The sequence below is a fragment of the Crocuta crocuta genome, unplaced genomic scaffold (genome assembly GCF_008692635.1).
Source record: "Crocuta crocuta isolate KB4526 unplaced genomic scaffold, BGI_CrCroc_1.0 scaffold610, whole genome shotgun sequence".
Taxonomy (NCBI): domain Eukaryota; kingdom Metazoa; phylum Chordata; class Mammalia; order Carnivora; family Hyaenidae; genus Crocuta; species Crocuta crocuta.
In genome coordinates, this window is record NW_027527456.1 from 931,445 (window position 1) to 942,776 (window position 11,332).

General features: G+C 47.3%; 1 protein-coding gene across 1 annotated transcript in view; it reads left to right on the forward strand.

Annotated features, from left to right (window-relative positions):
* Nucleotides 1-11,332, forward strand: part of SLC9A7 (solute carrier family 9 member A7) — a 157,002-nt gene that overhangs the window by 92,282 nt on the left and 53,388 nt on the right. The window contains exons 3-5 of the mRNA XM_077762923.1: nt 2,922-2,999; nt 7,969-8,045; nt 10,861-10,973. Coding sequence (XP_077619049.1) covers nt 2,922-2,999; nt 7,969-8,045; nt 10,861-10,973 — 268 coding nt within the window. The remainder of the gene's footprint in view (nt 1-2,921; nt 3,000-7,968; nt 8,046-10,860; nt 10,974-11,332) is intronic.

Genomic DNA, 11,332 nt, shown 5'->3' on the forward strand with positions numbered 1-11,332 from the left:
GGATTTTTTTTTTTTTTTTATGATTATTTTATTTTGGAGAGAGAAAGAGACAGAGCATGAGCAGCAAAGGGGCAGAGAGAGAGGGAGACAGAAAATCCAAAGCAGGCTCCAGGCTCCCGAGCTGTACCTGACGCGGAGCTCGAACTCGCAAACTGAGATCGTGACCTGAGCCAAAGTCAGAGGCTCAACCAACTAGACCACTCAGGTGCCCCTAAGTTTATTTATTATTTATTTTGAGAGAGGCAGAGACAGCAGGAGGGGAAGAGGGGCAGAAAGCGAGGGAGACAGAGAATCCCAAGCCAGCTTTGCACTGCTAGCACAGAGCCCAGTGGGGGCTGGAACTCATGAAACCAAGAGATCGTGACCTGAGCAGAAGTCGGACACCTAACCGACTGAGCCACCCGGGCGCCCTGTGGATCAGTTTCACTTGAAACTCATTTTTTCAGTGTTTCCGATGGTAAGTCTTCCTTCTTCCTGGGCCTTTCGCCATGTTCTACAAATACTTACCGAGTGCCCACTCTCATTGGTGAGTGGTGCCAAAGCCGTCATGAATCTTTGGAGGAAGAATATCTTGTTGTCTTGGAAGTTGAGTCCAAGCTGTTTTTCATTTGATGTTGGGGGTAGCTAAAATACACGGCAAAAGGATTATACATCTCCTTGCTCAGGTGATTTCGAAGAGAAGCAAGAGATCTCTGCTCTATGACTCTGTAGACCCGGGCTTAGCAGCAGCAGGAAGGCTTCTGTCTAAGCTCTGGGTGGTCCAGCTGGCGCGGAGCCTCTTTTAATACAGAACGAGGCATATATGTGGAAAGGCTTCCAGTCAAAGGCGGAGTGTAGCCTGTGCTCCAAAAATTAAATTATTATTGCTTTTAGGATCCACCTTAATCCTTAAGGAAAATCATTGTCACCGTGGAGCATTAAACATGCCCGTCTTGGGGCGCCTGGGTGGCTCAGTTGGTGAAGTGTCCGACTTCAGTTCAGGGCATGATCTCACGGTTCATGGGTTCAAGCCCTGTGTCGGGCTCTGTGCTGACAGCTCAGAGCCTGGAGCCTGTTTCGGATTCTGTGTCTCCCTCTCTCTCTGACCCTCCCCTGCTCACTCTGTCTCTCTCAGAAATAAATAAAAACATTAAAAAAAAAATCCATGCCCATCTCCTCTGTGTCCATAAAGGCAGTCCTAGTGAGCTATTCGCTCTCAGTCCCTCATAAGCATGCCTGGGATTTCCAGTAACGTTTGTGAAATTGAACGCAACCGAAAAAGATACTCGGTGTAAATACCACGCTCATGGCTGAACCCACCCCGTTTCCATCTTTTAGATCACCACAGAAGGTGACGCTGGCTCTCTGTTACCTTTAGGATAAAGCGGATTCACCTCACCCCCTCTGTTTAAACTTTTGCCGCAGACAAGGCTGAGCCCACTGCTGGTAGTTGAGGGGAGAAGGGGCGTGTCAGGGAAGCTGGAGGCAGGGCATTGGAGTGTAGGGGACAGGACACTCTCGTGCTCGTCCCTGCATGCTGGTGGCCCCAGCGCCCTCCTACTGGCTATTAGCCAGGGCCCCTTCTCGTTCTGACACTCCCCGCCTTTCACACTATTCCCGTCGTCAGCAAGAGATCGAATAAAACATAATGTGTGAGAACCATTTCACTTTTAATTGGGCTGCTTAACATTTCCAGTTTCTAAAGAGAAATGCTAACTCGACTTTGAATAATTAGAGTGAAGCTTTTTTTAAAATTGCATTTATAACAGTTATTTATTTTTGAGAGACATGGGCAGAAAGAGAGGGAGACAGAGCATCTAAAGCAGGCTCCAGGCTCTGAGCTGTCAGCACCGAGCCCGATGCGGGGCTCGAACCCACAAACCGTGAGATCATGACCTGAGCCGAAGTCGGACGCTTCACCGACTGAGCTACCCAGGCGCCCCTAGAGTGAAGCTTTAAGATTAATTTCAGCGAGAGCCAGTCCATCTACCGACATGAACAAATTCTGTAAAAGGTTTGGGAGGCTTATAGACTGCTTAATTCTTCTCTAGATGCGATAAGATTTTGTTCTTTGATAGTTTCAGAGTGATTTCCCTGCGGCAAGCCTACAAGGTAATGTTGGCCGCCCTAAAGCTGCTGAATTTTTAAGTTGATGTTCAGAAAGCCTCCAGCGTCATTGCAGACTTTGATTCAGGCCACACCAAGTCTCACAAAAGGCTGGTCCTCAAAAGAGACTTAAATTCAGTAGAATTCTGTCTAGAAATGATTCTGTGGGAGGAGCCAGAAAATTAACAAAGAATCATGACAGCGTCTTTCATTGCAATTGAACCTTTATAAAGGTTTGGTAAAAGTCAAGCTGTTTTTATTTCTTGCTTAAAAACACTGGCCAAAAAAAACCCCCAAAACCATTGGCCAGAAGCTTTCTGGGAATTCTCAGATTGTACTGAACTGTTGTTTTTTTTAATTTCTTAAAAATTAAAAAAAATTTTTTTAAACATTTATTCACTTTTGAGAGACAGAGAGAGAGACAGACAGAGAGTGAGTGGGGGAGGAGCAGAGAGAAAGGGAGACACAGAATCCGAAGACAGGCTCCAGGCTCTGAGCTGTCAGCACAGAGCCTGATGCGGGGCTTGAACTCACAAACTGTGAGATCATGACCTGAGCTGAAGTTGAACACTTAACCGACTGAGCCACCCATGTGCCCCTAAATATTTACTTCTGAGAGAGAGAGAGAGAGAGAAAGAGACACAGTGCAATTGGCGGAGGGACAGAGAGAGAGGGAGACACAGAATCCGAAATAGGCTCCAGGCTCTGAGCTGTCAGCTGTCTATCTTACTTGCTTTAACCATTCAAACTTTAGTCAGTGGCTTAAAATATTAAGCAAATTACAGCACCAATTGGTACTAAACTGGAAACTGACTTTTTTCTTCTTAAACTCTCAGGTAACGTTTGATCCGGAAGTCTTTTTCAACATTCTTCTGCCTCCAATTATCTTCCATGCCGGCTACAGTTTAAAGAAGGTAAGAGATTTCTGCCACTATTTCTTAAAGCACGGGAGCCTCTGTGTTAACGTACCTGCATAATTTTCTAGTTTTTCCATTCTCCCAGATTGCTTATCACTGTGTTCTGCACCCACTCAGAGACTATATTTGTCTCGTCATCAGTGATTGCTTTCTGTTTTAAAATCCGGAGTGCTCCTACATTGCCGGTAGAAATATAAAACGGCGTGGCCACTCGGGAAAACGGTTTCACAGTTTCTTGTAAAACCAAAGTTGCAATCGCCGTGTGACCCAGCCATTTTATTCCTGAGGGTTTATCCCGGAGAGATGAAACCTTACGTTCGCACAAAAGCCTCTGCACCATTGTCCATAGCGATTTTATTTGAAACAGCCCCGAACTGGAAACCACCAGAATATCTTGCAATAGGTGAACAGTTAACCAAACACCCATACCTTGGAATACTGTTCGGCGATAAAATAGAGCAGACTATTGATACACACAATAATTTGGATGGCTCTCAAAGGCAGTACGCTGAGTGGAAAAGAAATCCAACTTCAAAAGATCTTGTACCATGTGATTTCGTATATATGACATTCTAGAAATGACAAAAAAAAATGACAAAAATATAGGGGTGGGTAACAAATGAGTGGCTGCCTTGGGCTAAGGATGGNTGTGAAAGAGATCTTTGTGGTGATGGAAAAGTTCTTTATCCTGATGCGGCGATGGATACGCGAATCTGCAGGTGATAAAATGACACAAGACTGCTTTTCTTTTTAATTTATTTCTGAGAGAGAGGGAGAGAGAGAATGAGAGAATGAGAGAGGCAGCATGAGCAGGGGAGGGTCAGAGAGAGAGGGAGATACAGAATCCGAAGCAGGCTCCAGGCTCTGAGCTGTCAGCACACAGCCCGATGTGGGACTCAAACCCACGAACCGTGAGATCATGACCTGAGTCGAAGTCGGGCTCTTAACCAGCTGAGCCACCCAGGCGCCCCTCACAAAACTGCTTTTTAAACGTTTATTTTTGAAAGAGAGAGAAACAGAGCCTGAGAAAGGGGCAGAGAGCAAGGGAGACAGAAAAATCTAAAGCAGGCTCCAGGCTCTGAGCTGTCAGCACACAGCCCGATGTGGGGCTCGAACTCACGAACCATAAGATCAGGACCTGACCTAAAGTCGAACGCTTAACTGACGGAGCCACCTAGGTGCTCCCAGTTTCCTGGTTTTGATATTGTACTACAGTTATGTAAGGTATAGCCCATGGAGGAAACTCGGGGAAAGTACATGAGACCCCTCTACCCTATCTTTGCAATTTCTGTGAATCTGTAATTACTCCATAATAAAATATTAAAAAAAAAAATCTATCCTTATCTATCCTACTTTCCCTCTAGATTTAGGTTTTCTGTGCTAAAAAAAATGTTTTTTTTTTTGGACCACCCTACGGGGATACCAAAGCATCTAAATCTATATGTCAGCTATTGATATGTAACATGAGATGATTTTATGGACATAAATAATGTTATTCTTTAAGTGACGAATTTTGGAACTCCTTGTCAGATCCAATGGGTGATTGGCAATTTGGTATCTTAAATACCTAATCATAAGGTATCATCAAAGTCATAATTGCTTTAAAATGAAACCAGAGGCACCTGGGTGGCCCAGTCAGTTAACCCATGATTTCGGCTCAGGTCATGATCTCACCGTTGCTGAGTCCGAGCCCCATGGCAGGCTCTGTGCTGAGCGTGGAGCCTGTTTAAGATTCTCTCTCTTCCTAGGGGCGCCTGGGTGGCTCAGTCAGTTAAGCACCAACTTCGGCTCAGGTCATGATCTCACGGCTCGTGAGTCCCCGCGGTTGGGCTCTGTGCCGACAGCTCAGAACCTAGAGCCTGCTTCTGATTCTGTGTCTCCCCTTCTCTCTGTCCCTTCCCCATTTGCGCTTGGTCTCTCTCTCCTTCACAAATAAATAAGCATTAAAAAAAGATTTAAAAAGATTCTCTTTCTTCCTCTCTCTGTCCCTCCCCTGTTTGCACTCTCTGTCTCTCTCAAAAAAATAAAATAAAATAAAATGAAACCAAATCACTGGTTGTGAAGGCTGCNGGTTCTGCAGAGCCTTCCCTGTATCAGCCTTATTCTCTCAGAAGGAGAATTGGCTTTGCCAGTTAGCAGTTTAAAGTGTTATTTTTAAAATTTTTACTTATTTTTTAATTTTTAATGCTTATTTTTCAGAGAGAGAGAGAGACAGAGTGTGAGCGGGGAAGGGGCAGAGAGAGAGGGAGACACAGAATCCAAAGCAGGCTCCAGGCTTTGAGCTATCGGCACAGAGCCCGATGCGGGGCTTGAACTCACAAACTATGAGATCGTGACCTGAGCCGAAAGCAACAGCCCATCGACTGAGCCTAAGTTGTTTTGAAAATGGCAGTCTTTCAGGCTATCCACTGTTCGCTCAGTCACTTTCCTTTTTAAATAGTCCTTGTAAAGGCACTGAAATAGCTGGACCTTACATGGTTTTGCCATCCGTGATTAAACCTGTTGTCCATTAAATGTGTAATCACGATTTCACCACTTAGTGGCAGGTATGGAAACAGACATTCAGACCCTTTGACTTCTACACATACAGTTGTCAGGCGGACATGGGCCTTTTTTTTTTTTTTCCTAACCCGAAAAAAATCATCCTTGGAATTAGCTTTGATTCAGTCCTGGCCGTGGGGAACCACACATGCCTGGCCAAATGAGATGAGGGTGAAAGACATAGGATTCCTCTAGAATCCAGACCAGGGCTGGGAGGTGCTGTCCTTTCTTCCCTAAGAGGATGTGGTGGGAATCGAGAAGGGTAGCTTTGGAAGCTGTGAGGCAGATACTTAAGTACTAGGTGTAATGGTATGCAAATAAGTAGCCTGATGTACCTTTCTTTTCAAGGTATGCCAGTTCATATCAGCAAATATGGACGGAGATGGGTAATAGTGTGTGTGTGTGTGTGTGTGTGTGTGTGTATGTGTTTGTCTGATTTTAGAATATGTCATGGATGTGTTTGGGGTGGCAGATTTTATATTCCTAATGATGTTTTGTTTGGGCAAATGTCATGAATCTGAATGTACTTAACACATTCAAACTAACCTTATGGATGGTTACCCAAAAGCTGGGTGGCAAGGAAGGGCAATTCTGGGATTAAAATCTGTCCCTGGTGGGGCACCTGGTGGCTCAGTCAGTGAAGCATCCGACTTTGGTTCAGATCATGATCTCACAGTTCAGTGAGTTTGAGCCCCGCGTCGGGCTCTGTGCCTACAGCTCAGAGCCTGGAGCCTCCTGCTTCCGATTCTGTGTCTCCTTCTCTCTCTGCCCCTCCCCGGCTCACGCTCTGTCTCTCTGTCTCAAAAATAAATAAACTTCCCCAAAAGTAAAAAGAATACCTGTCCCTGGATACATCACATGAGTTTCACTGGTCTCCTGTCTCTATCTTGATGAACTCCTAGCCCTCCCTGATTGAAGCCCTTGATTGGGCTTTTATACACAAGGGGGCTCCCCGTTGTTGATTTTATTTTGAAACCTAATTTTTTTCCCAAAACACTGGTGTATAAATACACCCACTTAAAAAAAAAGAGCACTGGAGACAGTGGCTGCTTTAAAAGGCAAGCGTCATGTGTGCATAATGTATGCACGCAGCACCCCCTTTTGGTGACTACTGGGGTGTCACGCCCTTGGAGGGTTGTCTTCTGAGTGGGTGGCGTAGCGGCCCTCGGCCTTCCTTGCCACCCTCTTCACAGCTCCCCAGCCGAGCGCTGGGGAAGGCCAAAGCCAAGGCCACTCCCCGGTGGCTGCTTTGATCCACATGGACTTCTTCCCAAGCCCCATCTCTCCCTGCTGGCCTCGGCCGGCCCCCTGGGACTCCTGCCTTTTAAAACTCTTAGCTGAAGTGTTCCTGGCCCCTACTGAATTCGGCTGTTTAGCGGGGTGGTGTCAGTCTGGTTTTGTTAAATAGTCGTGATTGTCCGATGGGTGCAGCGTATGCCTTGAGGGGTAAGAACCGTGGCTCAGGGTCTGAAGAATCCCAGAAGCAGGGATTTTCCCCATCAGAATATCCCACGGGCCTAATGACTTAGAAGCAAAGCCTTCTGTGTGCGTGTGTGTGCACGTGCGTGTGTGCGTGCGCGCGCGCATCCGCGAATAACCAGTGAATGTGCAGAAGCATTGAGAGCATTGCAATTTTGCTGTCGCTTTGTGAATAATTGCTGGATCTCACACTGGTGTAAGCCTGTAAGCTTAGCCGCACGTATGTAAACTTAGCAACGGGCCCAGCTGAAGCAGAACTACCTACTTGTCAGGTGTCCACTTCTATCTTTATTGGCCCTCCCTCCCAGGCCCCAAAGATAAATCCGGAAGACTCTCAGGGGACACTTCTGATGCCATGAGGCAGATTCTGAGGACACTGTTTTCTGATACTGAGTTAAGCAAGAAGCCCTTAGATGGCACTTTCATACTTCGTCAGTTTCAAACTTGTGTCTGTAGTGGCCTAAGGTACAGCACCGCCGGAAGTGACCTGCTGAGTCAGTACAGGAAAAGAGTAAAGAGTTTGGGTTAAGTCGAGGAAAATGATTGGTCTGCTTACACACACACACATTCACTCACATACACTTTCTCTCATTGTACTTTTTTTTAACTTTTATTTATTTATTTATTTATTTACAGATAGTTTATTGTCAGGTTGGTTTCCATGTAACACCCAGTGCTCATCCTCTCTCATTGTACTTTAATATAATCAGAGGGCTTTGTCTGCAATGTACCAAGCCCTTGCTCGCTTCCTCAGTGAGGAGCGGGACAAGGGATATTTTAAAACCACAACGATTATAGCTAAATAGCTCTATTCAGGAGTAATTTCACTTCTTATTCGTGATCATGGAGGCCGGAAGTCAAGTCTCCCTTTCAGGAGACTTTTATTGTGTTTCTTACACTCGGTATGAGAAATCACCGTGTGATTGCTGCCTTCTGTTCCCCTCAGAGACACTTCTTCAGAAATCTCGGCTCTATTCTGGCGTACGCTTTCTTGGGGACCGCCGTTTCCTGCTTCATCATTGGGTAAGTTAACTCTCTGTCGTTAACCAAATGAACTCACTTTCTGAAGAGGTGAGGGCCACACGGGTCCACAGAGACATGGGTTTTCCCCAGCTGTACTGAAATGTAATTGACACATAATGTCCTGGGAGCTTCAGGTGGACAGCGTGTGGGTTTGATACAGTTAGAGATTGCACAGTCATTACCACCACAGCAGTCGCTGCCACCTTCATCCTGTGTCATCATTGCATTTCTTTCTGGTGATGAGAACATGTGAGACCTACTCCCTTAGCAGAATTCAAGTACACGATCCAGTGTCATTAGTTATAATCGCCATGTCGTACCTGAGATCCCCAAACCCATTAATCGTCCAACCGGAAGTTTGTTCCCTTTGAGCAACGTCTCCCCATTTCCGCTGCCCGCCCCCCTCCGCCGGCCCCTGACAACCAGCAGAGCCCAGGATTTTGATGTTTATGATGATGGCAGTTAAGATCTAGAGCTACACTGTGCAGTGTGGTAGCTATCAGTCACATGTAACTATTTAAGTTAAGATCAGGATGAATTAAAATGCAATAAAATCACACCTAGTCCCCAGATCTTGGTTCCTGATAACATCCTCCAATAAAAAGAAGCAGGGAGCCTTGTAGAAAAGGCAGATTGTAGGGCCGGGGCAACAAATACACAAGATAAGAACGGGGCATACCATGGTGCCAGAATACCAAGGAAGTGCCCAGAAAACACACACGGAAGGATCTAGAGCATGTCACAGAGACACGGAGCCAAGCTGACAGTTCCCCTAAGGCCAACAGCCACAGAACAACACAGTAACATCGTCCTGCACCCAAACTATGAAGTCAACCTCTGAGTCCCTACTGATGTTAGTAAATGACTGGGCGGAAAAATAGATGGGGGAGAGGTGACAGATCTCCCGTGCAGAAGAGTTCGCAGGTAATGTATGTCGACCTCCGCCCCCACCCCGCAGGAGAAGGAACTTATCTTCCCTCCTGCTCTGATTGTAGGCTGTGCACAGTGACTTCCTTCCACAGAGTATGGGGAAGGGGGTGGGGGAGGAAGAAGAAAGCAGAGCTTTCCAGCGGGGAAGCCTGACAACCACCCCCTTGGCCAGATGATCCAGATCGTCAACAGTAGGGGTAAATTGCACCGATACTCTGCACCCTTGATGTTTGTGATGACAGTGGCACTTTACCTTCCTCCCCCCCCTACCAAAACACATGAGAAACAAGTCCAAGTCCCAGCCGAGGGCCATCCTGCAGAGCACCTGACAGTGCTCCTCAAAACTGCCAAGGTCATCAGAAACCACACGAAGTCTGAACGCTTGTCACAGCCAGGAGGAGGCTAAAGAGACGTGAGGGCTGCGTGGCGTGTGGTAGCCTGCACGGGATCCTGGGACGCAGAAGGGATGCCAGGAGAAAGCCAAGGAAATCTGAATCAAGTGTGGACCTTAGTTAATTTTTTAAACCTTAGCCGGAACACTGGAGATCTAAGGCAAGGGCCTTTTGTGTCGCCAGAATAGAAGGGGTGTGGACTTTGTCCTTTTTGAGAGAGACAAGCCATGGAAGGGTGACAGCTTAGATGGCTGGCATTGGTGGCAAGAGGGAAAAAGGCCACCAGAGAGAAGCCTAGCGCCCGAGTCTGAGCTTGCGGGAGAAGGACATGGAGAGGCACGTGTCTTTTTCGGGAAATGCCTGAAAGGTAAGTGATGAGCAACGAAAGGCAAATCAAATGTGCGTCACAGAGTTACGGGAATGGAAAGTGAACCGTTCGGGTGCAGGGCGCGGTGCCAAGCACATAGTAGGGAAGCAGCAAGTCACAGCTGTGTGTTCTCAAATGGGCTCAATGCTACAAATCATTGTTGAGCTCCAGCTCACTCAGTCCACTGTTCCGGGCGCCCAGGGTGCAAAAGTGAGGCACGACATGGTCCTTAGCAGCGTGGGTATTGTTACGAGAGCTTTTGCTGTAGGGAACAATGAGTCTGTTCTGTGGTTATTTTTATTCCCCTAACCCCTGCAGCTGCCGTCACCACACACACACACACACACACACACGCACACATGCACACGCACATCCTTAGTAACACGTACTACGCCTTTTAACACTCCTCACTCCTCCCGTTTTGTAAGCGCTCCTGTAGGAAACGCGCTGTCGCCACGTCGAAATGTTTAACTCGGTAGCCTACCTTGGACCATGTCGCACTCTGCACAGGACAAGGGCAGTGGCTGGCCTGCCCAGCCCATGCCGAGAAGGAGAGGGCGCATGTGTCGACGGGTGCACTGGTATTTTAGGACGACATTTAGAGAGTTTGGCTTCTTTTCCCTTTGGAAACCAGCCTTAGCCGAGAAGGTTGATCACTTGGACCATTGCGGCCTAGCCGGTTTCTTCTCTCTCTAGCTTTGCCCAGTGCATTCGTTTCCATGGCGCTGCACACACTCTCGTCGGATCCTGTGGGTTTGTGGCAATCTGTTATACGCGATGCAGCCTTCTAACTCTTCCTTTCTTCTCCATCACCCGGCTGCTTAAAGTTGTTGCTAATTGAGGACCGCGCTTTATAGCTGTAACTAAGCACAACTTTAAGAAACGGGGTAAGTAGCGTTCAGACGCGTGTCAGCGCGGCGATGTCAGCTGGAAACCATTCATCGATGGCAAAGTCTTAATTTGCACACATTCCTGCTAAGTGTCCAAGTACAATGGCTGCCCGTCGTCGTCACAGATCGCTCTCGACGTGCCGTGTCCCGGTGCTGTCCGGCTCGCGTACCGGCTAGGGGACTCGGGAGGCCTCCCGTTTCCTCTTCTGACACAGTTCACCTTCCCCTCATTCCAGGAATCTCATGTACGGTGTGGTGAAGCTCATGAAGATTGTGGGGCAGCTCTCGGATAAGTTTTACTACACAGACTGTCTCTTCTTCGGAGCCATCATCTCTGCCACTGACCCAGGTATTTTGCATACGTTGACTTCACCACCATGACACTCCCTTAGTTAATTCTGAAAACATACAGAGCGGTTGTTAACTCTGGCTGTGGCACACAGACTGTAGAATTAGCATGCGATGGCGGAGGAAGAGACTAGAACTGGTCTGAGAGAGTTGGATGGCTTTTCTAGGAAGGGCGTGCATTCCTCCCTCCCCGCTGCCTTTTTAAAATTCTTAATTAGTCAATATATTTATTTTGAGGGTGGGGATGTAGGAGTGGGGGAAGGGGCAGAGAGAGAGAGGGACAGAGAGAATCCCAAGGAGGCTCCCTGCTGTCAGCACGGAGCCGGACGCGGGGCTCAAACTCACAAACCACGAGACGAC